Raw genomic sequence first — 17,290 nt, 5'->3', positions numbered from 1 at the left:
CTTTCTTTTATTGTTAGTTATTTTGCTGTTTTTCATATATGCTTAACTACTATATAGCTTTAACCTATATTTACCTGCTTTATGTACATTTCCCCTCAACCATATAGTCAGATTAATACTTCCAACCTGGTTCCCTTACGTATATGGCCATTCAATGTCATTCACCTCATCCCTGTTTAATCCATTATCAAATATGATTGTTAAGCTTACTATCTTGTGGACAATACTGCTTTTTTAAATGTTCAGCTTAGTGGACATTTGACATATTTATACTGCTTTGGAGGCCATAAAAATAAAGAACATCCTCAAGCAACACATTTGGTACACTAGCTATAGACACTAACCTAACCTTTAATGTGAGAGTAAAATGCTCAAATATTTTGCAGCCAGGGGAAGTTACAGGGCAAGTTCTAACATTTCACTGAAAAGACTTGAACCTATATATATATATATACATATTTTATGTTCTGGACCAATAGCTAGCAGGCATCCCTGAAGCCCAATATTGCCGCAAGCTCAGTTGTCTGTCCTAAGTCACTTCTGTCCAGCCTTTCATCACATCTATTCAATATGGTCTACTGTTAGCAAAAGAAAAATCATAACAATCATATGTATAGTATGATTACAAAAGTTATTGTAGTTATTTAAAAAAAAAAACAGTCTTTAGTGTTTTACTTGTTCATGTTTTTTCCATTTACAGAATTGTTTATAAACATTGGAAATTATTAAGGCTACTTCCTGTGATACCCAAATAATATATATGTGCTTGAAGAATACTTTTGCTAAACACAGCTGAGGTTGTGGGTGACCTTAGAGGGTGATCTCTTTCTGCAGCCTCTTGTAACTCTTTAATGACCAAGACAAACTGTGCAATTGTTTCTTTTTGCATATCAAAGCCCAGCTTTCTCCAGAAGTTAATGAATATCTAGACTTCATAAAGGTTTTTTTTTTGCTTTGTTTGTGACTAGCTCACAGTGAGGATTTTATACAGTAACTGACACAACACTGCCTAATAATATGTTAAGATAAACATCTGTTCTAATTACATTTATTAAAATAATGTACCTGTTCAGACTTACATACAAATTCAACTTAAGAACAAACCTACAGTCCCTATCTGGTATGTAACCCGGGGAATACCTTTATTTATACTTTGATGATTGTTTATCCAGAGAAAACATTCTTAGGATATGTTCAGCCTCGATATGAGGTTGCCGTGTAGTTATCACTTCCTCATGCCAGCAAACCACTGCTTTGGGGAAGATGCTATAAGTAGCTTCTCCCTGCGGCAGCACAATAGGGAATCAATTTGGGGGTATGGTATAATACCACTCACTGCTGCCAGCTGTCAAATTGGCAGATGCTGGTTGCTTACTAACCTGCCCTGTGATGCAAGTGACTGAGCTGCTGGCAAGGTGCCAACCACCGGGTGACAGGTGGTATCATTGCCTGCCTTTACAAGCCCAGTGAATTCTGTGTTACCCCTTTCTACCCTGCTGCTCTTACTCAGAATATCCAGTGCCACAAGCTTTGTTTTCATTTCACTGTCTTTCTGCTTTGGGAAGCTGACCTCTGATGAGACACCATAGCCAACTCTTAATAACGTGTCACTGCACATGTGTGAGACAGCAGGTAGAATGTCCTAAAGCCTCCTGGGATATCAACATCATACATCCCAGGATTCTTTTGTAAAGGTATCTGCAGAGAGCAAAGGTCTTCCTTGCAAAAGTGGAGAAGCCAAAAAGTTTAACTTCCAAAAAGGGAAGTACTGAAAAAAATCACTTACCTAAAAAGTAAATAAAAGTCATGGTATTACATAACAAGGGGAAAGGAAGCATACGGGAGGAGGTCACATAGAAGCTGAAAGGTCCAATTTAAAAGCATGTTCTTGCAACAGACAAGTATTTTGAAACTAAAAATACAAAAATGACAATCGAAATGTGCTACTTTTCTGTGCTTCATTAAAGTTGCTTATGAAAAACAATTTATAAAAATCGATAATGACAACAACGCAAAAAAAAAAAATGTTATCTAAATAGCATTTTTCTTCAAGAATGTCATACATAAAAAAGTTAGTTATTTAAACACATATTAAACTTTTAAAAAAGCAGGGAAACTGTAGAATAACAATTTATGTTGTACAATATTTCTGCAAATTCATATCAAACCTTTATTTTTAGCTAAAAAAACTAAAATTAAAATTTAGTATGCACAGTCATAATATATTTAAAATTCCTTTTGCAAACTGTATAAGAAAAGACTGTGCCATATTGTGAAATGGCATAGCAATGATAAATTGTTCTAATCAAATTTGTCCATAAGCTATGTAGGAATATGCAATGTGCGCTACATAATTGACATTTTCATAACACATTTATCCTGGCAACACACATAGGGCTCTATTTATAAAGCAGGTAATCTGACATTCTCTCAAACATTGCCCCTGATTCATCAAGCAAAATCGAATTAATTGCTATGATCTCACCATTGTGCTTAGATCCTCCTTAATTGCGCAGCTGAAATGTAATTGCCTTAACTGGCAGATTCGCGACCCCTATTGCGCATGGCAGGAATCCGGCCGGCAGACTCAGGATGCGAGTGTACGCGCGCACTTCAGTCCCGGACCGCGGTAATCCGCGATCGCGCGTATTATCGCGCTTCCAGCGATCGCGGATTTCAATGATGAATCAGGGGCATTGTATCATGGGAATCAATTACTGCCATGGACACATGAACCTGGAAGATTCCCACGAGATTCCTTCTTTTATAAATAGACCCCATATTGTTTGCATGGGAAAAGGAGAGGGGGTCTGTAGATTTTTTTGATATCTTTTTATAGGTATTTTAATTCAACCTTATTTTTCAACTTTATTTTTTTTTGTTTGTTTTTTCTCTCATGTTATATTTACATTGTTTTATTATTTTTTTTGAAGTGCTATCACAAAGAGACAGACTACCCCCCTATTGGATAAAGGTGATTTAAAAGTCACTGTATATGCATAACATTGGAAAGACCTATTTTTTTCATTATGCCTATGAAGATGCATAAAAGGAGGAATCCTTTTTCTGCTGTATTTTTGGGGATTTTTTTGCCTTATAGCAGTGCTCACTTCCGAATCATTTTTACAATATCCTAGTTGATAACAGCCAGAATTTGGTAGCAAAAGTCAATCCCCATAGAGTTCATTAGGGTTAACATCAAATTTGGGTTCAGACAGGTTTTCCATACCCCCCCAGAACTGAACACCCGACACTTTCACTAACCTTTACATATCACTAGTTCATATAATAAAAAGTACAATAGCAGAACCTATCGTCTAAAATTGGTATTTTTATTTTTATTCTGTTCAACACGTTTGATACCTAATCACCTACATCAAAGTCTGTTGATTGAAAAATGAAGATTGACTATACTCTCACTTCGATCACTCATTTAGTTCATGAATATTTTAACCTTGTGTATTCCTATTTTGTGACAGGAAAAATCTCACGACTTGTTGTTTACATCCAATGTTCATTTTGACATATGGCACCTAAAAGAATGCACTGAAACCATCACTGTGAGAAAATGCATTTTCAAAGCATATATTTTGTAATCTTTATGCATGTATTTTCTATTTTGTAGTTTTGTAATTTCTTAATGCCTATGAGATTTGCTACCCATGGAAGTCAGTTTAGAAAAAGGTCTATTGGAGTAGGGGTGCAGAGACAGCCTGTATGCACCTAGCAATCCGCATAATCAGCCCATTTTCTCCTACAGCTGCATAATCATGTCCCCATTGTAGGTGCTTTCTGCTTCAGAAAGGGCTGAACAAGGACAATTTAACTGCTCTGTTTCCAAGCAAGCTACATATTCAGCAAGCTGCAATGCACTGTGACACCTTTCTCTCACGCACAGAATTATGTTTTCTAACAACTTGTGCTGAAGTGGGGATGGGACCAGTTAGTTTAGAAACACCTTCCCATAAAACCCACAACCCCCATACATGCATCTGTGATTCTGTTGCCAGTTCACCAGTTCAAAGATGCATTTACATTTTAAAAGAAAACATTTAATGTACGGTGAAGGTATAACATTGGCTGTCACCATTATAGATTATAGATTTAGGAGCCAGAAGAGATGCTTGCTTACAGATTGTTTCTCTCTGAATAAATCTTCATACAGCCATATAAGAGCAGACAGGAAAGAGGAAGACTTTCTATTGAGCAAAAAAAAGTTTATCTTGGTAAATGTTTAGAGAACCCTAGTGCTCTACTTGCTGACTGATAATAAAGCAATATTGAATAGTATCAACATTAAAACATGACTATGTATTATATTTTAGTCCATTCAAGAACTAGAAAAATTATATGAAAAACACTTTCACTAGTCTTCGGAAGTAATTGTAAATGGAAGAGCAAAGCCAAAAACTAAAGGTCCTCTGTTAAGCGATAGAAAGGACACTGTTGAGAAGAGTATTAACCTCCCATGCTAGAATACCACCATTAAACACATTTCCCATTGAGAGCTCTTCAAGGAGAAAAAAAGATGTGGTGATGCATTCATTAGAATGTAGAGGTTATTATGATTTACTTAACTCAATTATCCTAAAATAATGAATTATACATTTCCAACTGCCTTCAAATATTTGATTTAATTTGCCTCACCTTTAATATATGGCCTTACTAACTAAAAATAAGTTAAATAAAATAAAATATAATATATTAAATAAAAAAAAATATTGTTTTCCAAGAATAAAAACTAGTACAAATACAGCAGATGTATTATGCCTCAGAAATAAACTAAATAAAATGAAAAATAAAATAAGTTCCACATGTTAAAATTTTGTGTTGCAGTTAAAATGCCTATAATGTGTAGATTGATGCCGGAAGCCAGACTGGCTGCTGCTTTTCTGTTTTTTTGTTTTTTTTTAAATATGCTATATTCCATTGTTTAAGGTGAGGTGTAGGTATGAGGTTTGCATATGGACATACGTTGGGATTGACCTAAATTTTGCATGTTCAAGTTACTGAACCTATTAGAATTTGTAATGAATTATTCAACATTGCATAACCTTTTATCTAAGGTCAATGGCTAATAACAGTGCCATGAATCCTGGGTTATTTTTGGTCGATAGCGTCACTTATGACTCCCTTTGCTGTTACTGCAGCCAGGTGAATCTGTTGTTTAGCGAAAGGTGTAAACATTGTTGAATCTGTGTGACTGACCAATGTAATTGATGTGCAAAGTATTTGATACAGACCTATTTCTGATATAAAAATAGATTTTAGACAAAAAAATAGATTTTAGATTTGGACAGTTTTTGTTTTTCTTATTGTTTCAATTAAAGGTTTAATCAAAAAGTATGGTTGTTATTGATATTTAGCCCATACTTGGAAGTGGGGGGTTCTACTGTGCCCCTACCCTAAGAGGGGATTGATATTTGGTCACTTTCTTAATAAAGGGGACTTCTAGATTCCACTGTAAGCCCCTAACAAACCTTCACAAATCTTTTTGGGGAACTAGATATGGGAAAGTGGACCTGTCCTTCAACATTATGACCCTACACTGCCTGGTTCCACATGCCATTTTTGATAGCAGTTTGCCTATTACCATAGTAGGAATCAAATAGCAATGTGTGTTTTTAAAGGCTTTAAAGGGAGTTTGACAATAGGTTCACATTCAGGGAACTTCAAAGATGTTTCACTAAACCCTTGATCAGTGTTGATCATCCCCAGTGTTTCTGAAAGTAAAAAAAAAACACAGAAAAGAAAATCCTATCTAGTATTATATAGTAGCCCTATGTGCTCTTTATTATTTGGTATTCCGGGCTGTTTTCAGTAGACTAAAACTGCAGTACAAGATATTGGACCACAGCAGAAATTGGCAAACAGATTTGAGTGAATCAGAATAACATATCATTCATATCTAAATCCCTAATTCAAGAAAGAAAGAAATTAAAGAAAAATGTCTACAAAAGTGTTTCCTAACCAGGGTTCCTCCAGAGGTTGCTAGGGATTCCTTGAACAATAAACAGTTTGTGACTCTCAGGTCAGTGTAATAGATACCAATGATTTTTTCGTCTATCTGTAAGGGGGGCATTCCTCCCAATGGCCAGCAATGTAAGAGGCATTCTTCCTACTGAGCACCATACTGTTATTCGTGAATATAGTAAATATGTTGTGATTGTAGCAGGGGGTTCTTTGAAGACCTGAAAGTTATTTAAAGGGTTCCCTAATGTTAAAAAAGATTGCAAAACACTGGTCTAGAAAATAACGTGTTTTATTTTTGAATTTATCATCAGTCAAGCAGTGGTACTTTTTTAATTCTGAGGATCAGTTTCATTTTGGTTGCAGTCTAGGCAGCAGAGCACAAGTCTTGTTCTATACAGTCTCATTTTTATTTTAAAGGAACAGTCCTGAAAACAATATGGTACCTAGGTAAAGGTCCACACACTTTTCCACAGGTGATTTAAGGCTAACTCCACCAAAAATATTTTGGTTCTTACTTCAGTACCTTGTCTCTCCCTCACTGGACATAGGACTTTTTTTTAGATTAAAGAACAGAGTACCAAGCTCACTGACTTTGGCTTCGAGCGTTAACATGGTTAAATGACAGCACTTTGATATTGTCCAGTTGTTCTTGATATTTATTCTTCCGGTTAATACTGCAAGATATAAATGGAAGGCTCTAATAATGCCTGAAACAATTGCCTATATTGCCTAAATTATTCATTAATATCTCTACAAACTAAGAGGGATCCTGAAACTATACAGAGCTTTGGAAGTGTTTTTAGAACATATGTTAAGTCCAAAAATTTATACTAGCCATGTACATTTGCCCTATATAATGGTACATTAATTATATTTAATATATATATATATATATATATGCACTATCTCTGTACTACTAACATTGCAAGACACCATTTTACTGTGCATTATACAGAAAAGCCAAGGGGAGCGAGCCCCCCCCTATACAAATAAAACAAATAATATTAATTTTATATCTTATAATAGAATGTTTGTGTGCACTGAGTTTCTCCTGTTATTCAAATAACCTAATATACAATAAATTCATGATAGTAAGATGAATACCCATTAATGAGATACTTACCTAATCCTCCGCAAAACAGTCCTATTACCATTATTTAGACATAAAATAATGCTCATAAATGATTGATCACAGATTGTTTGGCATACAAAAGAATGAGTTTAATCTAGTCTAACTTGATTGAATCTTCAAGGCTTTTCTCATGAAAACAATGATTTATTAAATAAAACATTTATTTAGTGCCATTGGTTTTAAAACATTGTATCTTACTTGTTCATCAAAATAAATATTTTAAAAAACAATGATACATTGTTGCATGTATTTTTAACATTACTCAATGTCACCCTCTGGACAAATCAAAGAAGGTTCTTACCCTGGAGTATCGTTTTAGCGATGTGTCAAAGCCACAGTCAAAATGCCAGTCAACAATTGGTTGAAAAATACTCTTCATGGTTCCATCACTAAAGGCATCGAGCGAGATAACATTAAAGTGGTGTAGAAGGCGAGGGCTTACTGTGTTACCTCCACCAGCAGGAGGTGCCATGGCCAGCACAAAAGATGTGTCCTTGATTTCAATCATGCTTGTGTCTTTCCTGCAAAAAGCAATATCAGTAGCTACATTAAATCTTTTAGTTCCACAATATCTATTGCATAAATTATAGGAAACACTATATTACTAAAGATTTCCTAAGTCACAATTATTCATATAAGGCCAAGCTTTCAGGTCTTCAAGAGATGAACAAGGGATTAGATCTCACATGCTGTCAGATCGAGATGATGGACTGCCACCAGCTGTGGAGAATAGCTTATATTCTAAATGAAATACAGCTTTCTTTTAAAATGAGCTAGCAGAAGTAAATCGCTGTGATGGACATTCCCAGGAAGAGCAAATACAAACACATAACAAAGAGAGTTTTCTTCTCTTTTCCCCACAAAAACCTCCTTCTAACATCATCTTGGAGTGAGCAGAATCTAACAATAGCAGAAAATGGAACACAAAATGAATTTGAATGATATAGGATTTCATATACCAAGTCTGTTGTAGTTTTTATGCTTCTGTCACACAGCAGGGGGTCAAACAAGACTGAACAGTCACAGAAAAATGTGAAATATAAAATGTATGTGCATTCTTAAGTACAGCGGGAAGAGTTGAGGCAGGATGTTCTTTATGAAATAATTTTATTATAGGAAATCTATATTCTGCTAGCATTATCACAATATCATAAAAACAGAAAAGTAAAAGCACAGTTCTGTATCTTATATAGCATTAAAGAGCTGATTAAGCAGCGTATAGGGGTTGGACCATTTTGACAGCAAGTTTCATGCAGTTTTATAATATAGGTTTCCAGATACTCCTCATGGTTCATCATTAAAGGCATCGATTGAGTGAACAATAAAATGCTGTAGGAAAGCTGGGAATACATCCAAACATAGTATGGTTTTTAGATTTATTCAAGGAAAATATCTTTTTCAATCTCGTGTATAGGTTTTTTTTGCCTTTCTATTTTGCTATTGTCCTAATAATATTTGGCCCCTTATCAATAGTTTAAAATTGTTTCTTTTATAAATAAAAGCACAATTGAACCTCATTATTTTGTTTGTATTTTCTGACCTGATGTAAGCTTTTTGCCTCCACCACCTATCATACTTTAACAAAAGAGCTTAAAATACTAGGGGCTCTATTTATAAAACGGGGAATCAGACATTCTCTCAAAGAATCGCTCTGGGTCAATGCGTTTCAATGGAAATAATAGATTCCCAAAAAGGAATGTTTGAGGGAATGTGAAAATGTTTTATACATTTAGCCCTAGGGGAGATGTTGGATTTATTTTGAGCTATTATGTTTCAGTGAATGTGCTCCAGAGAGTCACTGGGAAAGAACTGGGTGTTCAAATGGCGAGGCTACCTATGTGTGCCTGCTCAGGTAAGTTGACTTTTCTACCTTGCTCAGATGATTGCAGGGGCCGAGCCAGACCAGAAAACGCTGCCCCGATTCCCCAGTCGGCAGGAATAGCTAGCCATGCCACCAGAAAGGTGAATAAGTGCATATGTTTATCTATGTGTGTGTAGTGTATGTGAATATGTGTTCAGTGTATACAAATTCTGTACAGTATATATATACAGTATATATATATATATATATATATATATATATATATATATATATGTGTGTGTGTGTGTGTGTGTTTGCAGTATATACTACATATACTACTGACCCCTGCACTTAGCATGGTACATAGTTTTTTTGTTATATCCTCTTGACCATTGCAGTCTATACGCTACATTGAACTGATTCCTGTACTACAGGTTACATGTATTATAACCTCAAACCATCTGGAATAGTTTGGTAACATCCCTAATGGTTCCAATACTTCATTAGGTAACAATGACCAGGTGGTGCTATAGAAAAGATATGCATTAAAAAAACAGCTTTTTGCTGCAATTTAAGCCTTCTCCTTAGTCTAGCATCCAGCATCATTCATCCAGCATAATTCCCCTAATACCAGTCCTAGGTAGTGGAGTTATGACAGCAATAAATTATCTTTATATTAATTTTTTTTCCTCCTATTAGCATGCTACCTTTCAACATGTAAAGTTTTTGACTCCTTGTAAGATAAGTAGGGATAATGTGGCAGGTCGGGCAATAAATTGTATATTAGTAGTTCATAGAAACATAGGTTCTGCGCTAAGCCCTAACCGTCTAAGAGAGTAAGACAGTGTAGTACAATCAGAGAGAAGTAGAGAGAATATAAGAAAGAAGGCTTTTTGTAGGCATGGAGAAATGGATAAGTAACTTAATTATTAAAGTACTTTCTTTTAATATACTTACCCATTTCTCTGTGCCTACAAAAAGCCTTTTCCCTCCTATTCTCTCTACTTTTCTCTAACTCCTTGTAAGAGTTAACCTTAAAGATGTTAAACTACCTCCTAATAAAGGTCAGCAGAATTGAATTATAATTTCCTAATTTGATTGGATTCATTGACTGATCTGACTACATTTTTACTGAAAATGATCAGAGACTTGGGATTTGGTAAGAACTCAAAAATTCTGAGTCTGCACCAACTTTATTAAGGGCTATCAAACCAACAATAACTCCTCCAATGTATAATCAGATATTTGGAATAACTTGTGAGAATATATGCCTTTTCTTTTATTATGAAAAATATTATGCTTTTCCCTTCAAGCTTTTTTTCAGCTAAGTAAGTAAGGTGAAGAACTGAACACAAAAAAAATAACCTTGATACGAACCTAACTTGTTGTTTCTTGTCTGTTTTAGCAGGGTTTAGTTAACAATGTCTTATCACAACAACAATATTTTTTCGTTCAGCACCTTATCGCAGGAATCCACAACCCTGAATATAGGCCAAAAACCTTCACCTGCCATTCTGAAACATCATTAGCACAGAACAGTTTTTCATTAAAATCCAAGTCACTCAGGCTTTACAGTACCACTTGGATCTAGTTTATAACTCTAAGACTGATTACACTTTGCAATAAATCCTGTCCAATTTAAAAATAAATTATTATTTTAAACTGGTTGTTACCCACTGCTTTTACTCTTCTATAATACTTTTTCTTATCGGTCAATTCTCGTTATAACTAATTTCTGCTAATAGTTAAATACATAAACAATATCTTAATGTACAATATCCTAAAACCATGTAAAAAAGGAGCTATACCTTTAATATAAATCATTTTAAAAATACAGTGTACTTTTAAAAGGAACACAGTGCAAAGAATATAAATGTCATGCAATAGAAAAGTATTGTTTCTTTTCCTAAACTTTCCACCTGTTGTGTCTAAATAGTGAACAAACACAATGCAACCTAAAAAGCACTTACAGAATTATATGAAAGAAGTGCAGAACAGAAGATGGATTTATGAAAAAATTATTGTTGAACTGTATTAATACACACTACGTTTTTGGTGTTGGTTCTTGTCTTTGTTTCATCAAGGTTGTGTTGAGCCAACCTCTTTGTTAATTATTTAGAGCTCATAGTATAGGTATAGGGGGAAGAGGGGGAAAGAATGAGCCTGAAACCTCTTTCTTTCCCCCCTCTTCCCCTTATACCTATACTATGAGCTCCCATTACTACACAATATTTATGTAGCCCCAACATATTAGTGCTGTATAAAGTCCATAGTCTTGTCACTAACTGTCACTCAAACATGCTCACAATTTAATGTCCCTACCATAGTCATATGTATTTATTACAACCTAAGGTCAATTTTTTGGGGAAGCGAATTAACATAAATGCAACCTTTTGGAATGAGGTACCTTCAAACTCCATGCAGATGATGTCCTGGTCGAGATTCAAACCTGGGACCCAGCGCTGCAAAGGCCAGAGTGCTAACCACTGAGCCACCATTCTGCCTGGTATTGCCATATTTTAAAGGTGAAGACAGTGAAACTAAATTGAATTGTATATACGCCATAATATATCTGCTAATAATTGTGATCCAGCCAACTAGATTTCCTACAATCATTTGCCTTTATACGGCAAATGTTTTAAATTCCGAACAAGATCCATTTTAGGATTCTCCATGATCTTTTCTCTTTTCCCATCTTGGAGAGCTTAATTAAATCATGCCCAATAAGTATATCACTGCTATATGTTATGTTTTCTTTAATGAAGAATTTAACTTGTGGATCCTAATAACACTGCCTTGTTGCTTCCTTAAGCTACACTGCCAACCCTACATGTTGTGAGAATCATAGGGTTGGAGGGCATTCTTTATTCTAACAAGGAAGAACTCAGATTTTCAGATTAAAAAAACTTTCTTTTATGTCTTTGTTAACTACAGAAAAAAATTGGAAGAGTTCACTTTTACTTTTCCCCCCACAGAAAGTTGTAATCACTGTCTCTCTACAGTCTATTGCATTGTTATTCGGAATATCCCCAGTGTTTAACAGTTAATTGTAAATGGCTCAATGTCCTTTTCGGTCTAGACAGAGGCTGCGGTATTCAGTGACATTTCTCGCACTGCCTGCATTATAAAATGTGAGCATTATTCTGTGGGATTGCTGATCTGAGTGCATTACATTGGTGAAATAGCTTTGTCAGAACACATTACCATACAAGATTCTTCATGGGGAGATGTTACTAATCCATGGTTTGTCATGTTAAAAAACAGTTTATGGAAGAATACCACAGGTGTGTGCTCAATGAACAGATGTAAAAAAAAATGTTTTTGTCTGACACTCATTAGTTCTGATGGTCACTTGGCCTGAGTATTTGTGTCCTTATGCATACATGTACATATGTTAGATATGCATAAACTAAATGCAGGCTGTGGGAGGCATTTATGGCTCATGGAATGCCTTCTTTAGCTCTTTGGACAGAAATTCAGGTTAGTTTCTTGTTAGCATGCTATGGAATGTACAGTATTTCTTCACTCATTGTTTAAAAAAAAAGAAAGGGATTATTTAGAACTTTTCAAGCCCACAAAACAATAAACGCATCCACACTTTAATTATATTCAGTCCTTCCCCTGCCCCGTGACATATTAATTTTAAGAAAGAAGTTATCCCAAATGAATGTATGAATAATTTGAGCTAGAAAAATCTTTGGCTCAGATTAATTTGCTTAACTGCATACGCAGAAACAGCAGAACAGACTGTGAATACAAAATAGCTGCATCCAAGTCATCAGAAGAAGAGAACAAAGCTCTTTGGACCCAATTCTGAAAAAGGATCATTCAATATGTAAGGAAACTGGGTGATGTTTCCCTAAATGAGATCTCTATTGCTTACAAGCTATAGTCTTGATAATTGAGGTCTGCTTTTTATGCATATTAGTTTCCATAATAATCCATTACAGACATAATTTGTAATGTGAGAGCTGAATTTTCATCATTAAAGTTTGGAGGCACAAAAGTAAAAAGAACCTGTCAGACTGGAAATATAGGAACAAGCGCTGCTCACTGCTGAAGATTCACGCTCTGGGGCTGTGTTTCTCATCCTTGCTGGTAAGCTTCTAATGCTAAATAAGCATAATAAAGCAGGAATCCAAACCATCCCATATATTGTGGCATTATCCTACAATATAAGGAAAATTCCAGGTTTTTCTTCACTTCAGATAATATCATTATGCCCCAAATGACAATGATGGCCAACGGAACCTAATCGTCAGTAACACCAAGACTCTGCCGCCTTCCCTGCAACATCAATGGCAGCATCCATGGCCCTGGGGAACTATGCTTTGTTCATCTCTCTGGAGAGACAGAATAGAGATTGCTGAGAAGGGCAAGAAAGGCCTAGAAAGGCAGTGTGTGTGAGATAACTGGAACTAAGTGTATTGTATGGCAAAAGTTTTAGGGAGTAGTGGTAGCAGCTGTCTCGGCAGTATGAAATTTAGACATATGGTGATACTGCCTATCACCATATCCAGTATTTAGTTCCAAGTTACAAATTGAATTCTATTTAGTAAACACACTGTAGGGTTTATTTGAAGAAACATGAACATTTTATGCTAGTTTTCCAAAATCGCTGCACTGTACCAGGCCCCACACCCATCCAAGATTTTGAGTCATGGGGATTTTAAATCCCAGGGTCCCGTGTCCTGCCCCACTCACCACACACACACTGAGTGCCTCTTCCCTTTTCCCACCAATTTTTTTTTTTTGATCCCACTGACTTAAGGTAATTTCTTTTCCCATTCACACTGAGGCTTTTTTTTATTTCACTCATCACTGTCACTAGGCAATTATTTTACTCCAACTAACCAACCAACACTTTCTGGGAATGCGTAAGGGATGTTGATGCAAACAGAATTAGTATTTCACTTTAAAGAAGAAAGACAAAGTAACTTATTGAACAATTGCCCAAAAACTGTGGTTATATTCAAATATGTATAGTCTGGATTGGCAAATGGGAAAAGTAAACAAAATTAATATATATATCATATATATAATATATATTGTATAATATTTATATACCATTATTAAGTGTATGGAATTAAAACAGTTTATAGAGTTCCATTTAAATCAGTGCCTGTCCCACAAAGGAAGCCACAGTTTAATATACCTACTATACTCACAATTATCTCAAATAATCCAATGAAAGCAGAGAAAACAAAAGTAGGATAACATTTAGGATTACTATGTGTAAATTTGGTAGCTGGAAATGATCAGTTAAATATTACTGTCTACTGGGAATAAACAAAAGGTTGCATAAATCAGGTAAAAATCATTACTATCATTACAGTAAAAACAGACATCAGCAATATGTTTATTCCAGATGCCTGTTTTATTTTCTCATTTGCACACTTTTAAATATGCAATGTTTTGCATTTAAAACCATAGCAGCTTCTTTGATTATGCTATACCCAGTTTTGTCACATACTTGAAGGTGGACATACAGCAAGATTTTGCTTTTTTCCACATTACTATAAATTGGTAAAATGCCAAAATTCTGAAAATGTATTACTTTTCTAGTATTTTCCTGTTTGTAGATTATTTACCAGAGAGAAAGAAGGATCTGAAAAACCCAGGATTTTGCCAAGAAGGTAAGGATGGCAATTAAAAGATCAGAGGATAAATTAAAGACTTACAATTGACTTTAATCGCCCTATGTTCAAATTGATGTCTGATATCGGTTTAATATTTATGTTTATGTGCAATTGCAGCTAATGAAACCTGTATTGTTTTTCCTGCAGTCTTTGGCATACTAGAATATGGTACATTACGTCCAAGTAAATACCATCTAACAGAAATCTATACAGCTTTTACTTAATACAGCTTTTATTATTCTACAAAAAGAGACTGATGTAAAGAAATATAATCCTGCAGTTTATTCTTCACTAAAATCCAAATGAGAATTTATTTGTTTTTTGTAAAGAAGGCAGTATATATTTTATCTGCTGTCTCTACTACCGAACACCGTTGTGGTGAAAAGGGATAGTGGATTGAAGACTCTTTAGGAATAAATCTTCCTGGAGAAAACTCTTGTGCCCCCACTGCATTTAGTAGTTCCTAATTCTTACCCCAATAGCACTAGAAGGCACAGTAGTACTGCAGGGGACAGAAAGAGAACCACTCGCGGCTCTACTTATATATTAGGCAATCAGACATTTCTTCAAACATTCCCTGGTTAAGAATCTTCCAGGATCATGTGCTTCAATGGCAGTAGATGATTCCCACCACAGATTGTTTGAGAGAATGTCAGATTCCCTGTTTTATAAACAAGGCCCTTAGGGTGGATAATTATTGGATTAATTTTTAGGTTTATGTTTTAAATTATTTTTTGTTTTTTTTGTTGTTTTTTTAAACGCAAAATTATATTGTTTAAGCTTTACCTTTTTAGTGCTAAACATAATAAAATATATAATAACGTAATAAGTATATACAGTACACATATTCTCTTTAAACTTGTCATGCCCCTAAAATTCACTTTTATAAAAGACAGGTAAGAGTTATGCATGTGTACGCTTAGTAGGTGTGGTTTATATTCTAATGACAAATATAAGGGTCAATTCTGAATGTACTTTTAAATACAAAAATGGAAATATTTTTGCTGCATGGTGATAGGTGCTAAAACAAGTAAAGATAATGACCAATTGGGCCAATTTATGTAACCTTTGGATAAGAATCTTTGATGGAAAAAGACCTTTACTTCTGGTTTTCTAAAAAACTGAATAACTATTTGTGGCTCGCCTTCTTTTGAGGCATCCCTACTTAGTACATGCAAACATCAGGAATTAGATGTCACAATGAGAGCTCCATTCCTGCAATAAACTTTACTTTACACAGCCCACACAAAGCTTCTCCAAATACCATATTACACTCTAGGGAGCTGTTTTGTGGGCCGTACAACTAGTGTTATAAAATAAAAAGCATTTGTTATTAATACACCAATGGGGCTATAATACACTGGGCATGCATGTACTTTTAATAAATATTGAATGGCCGGGATGGTACATACTATGATTGTATTTTCTATTCATCTATTCAGTCTCTGGGCCTGATATATGAAAGCTCTCCAAGGTTGGAGAGAAAACACTTTCAGAAGTGAAGATGGGTGATCCAGAAAACATAGAATGGATTTTTTAAAATCATATGCTATTTGCTAGCAAACATTTTGAATATTGGACCAGATCCATTCCAGGTTTGCTGGATCACCCAGCTTCACTGATAAAAGTGTATTCTCTCAAGCCTTGGAGAGCTTTAATAAATCAGGGCCTCTATGTCTATGTCTTTTTTACTATTTACCTAACTTTTGACAGTTAAATATTTAAAAGATTGTCCAACATATGCATATAAATATTCACCATAAAAGTTGTATCACCAGTTTAATTGCATTATTACATTTTCTCATTATGGAGAGGCTTTAAACCCACTCATTTATTATTATAATTACTGAAACACATTAATATTCAATAAGTGTAATTTGCATGGCAGGTTAATGTATGTACCACTAAACCTACTGATTGCATTAAAAAAGTAAAATGATAACTGACAAGTTAAACAAAAAGAAAACGCCAAATAACGAACATGAAAATAATCAAAGATGCAAAAACCTGCCTGTGGGACTGTAATGTTGGACTAATTAATTGTTTTTTTTCTAACTGAAAATACACAAATAAACTAAAATTCTTTTTGTACAGCTGAAGCATACATTATTCAACACATGAGTAAGTGTTATAAAAATATCCAATAACAAATTATCTGTAAAGGGTCTCTTAGGCACCAGTGTAAACCATTTTAATTAAGGTTCCCGTAAATATCAGCACTTAATTAATGTCGTGAGTCCTACTAATGTGGAGTTGTTTTGCTCTTACCGCAGGTGCAAACAATGAATTGCTTTATTACATATGTAAAATGTATATTGGGCATTGGATTGCACACAGTTGCAAGTTAGGATATGATGTGCATGCTATATCAAGCTATTGTTTATGGTATATAATTACATTAATCATATAAACCTTCACTTCAATCAACAAACAAACAATACTTAAAGAAATTTAAGCTATAGAAAAATAGGCAACTTTTTTTATTTGTTTTTGTGAGCAACTTCGGAGGTCAATTAACCACCTGGGCGGTTAGCCCGAGCCTGGTTCGGGGTAAGAAAACTTGCTACAATCGTTTATCGAATGTCAACATTGTATGACAATCGGATTACAACTGAAAAAAAACACCTTGCCCCGCAGCTTCTCCGAAGACGTCTTCTCTCTTTAGTGTTACCCGGCGTGTGCAGTGACGATCTCCGGGGTTTCCCGGTGACGTTGCTGCATGCGTCGGTGCGGGCGGGAGGCGGG

General features: G+C 35.0%; 1 protein-coding gene across 1 annotated transcript in view; it reads right to left on the bottom strand.

The window, feature by feature from the left end:
* The window catches only part of LOC140323815 (dynein axonemal heavy chain 3-like), a 333,376-nt gene that overhangs the window by 202,457 nt on the left and 113,629 nt on the right, over nucleotides 1-17,290 (bottom strand). The window contains exon 18 of the mRNA XM_072401190.1: nucleotides 7,407-7,626. Coding sequence (XP_072257291.1) covers nucleotides 7,407-7,626 — 220 coding nt within the window. The remainder of the gene's footprint in view (nucleotides 1-7,406; nucleotides 7,627-17,290) is intronic.

The sequence above is a fragment of the Pyxicephalus adspersus genome, chromosome 2, assembly GCF_032062135.1.
Source record: "Pyxicephalus adspersus chromosome 2, UCB_Pads_2.0, whole genome shotgun sequence".
NCBI classification, from domain to species: domain Eukaryota; kingdom Metazoa; phylum Chordata; class Amphibia; order Anura; family Pyxicephalidae; genus Pyxicephalus; species Pyxicephalus adspersus.
This window is presented reverse-complemented; position numbering and strand designations above follow the sequence as displayed.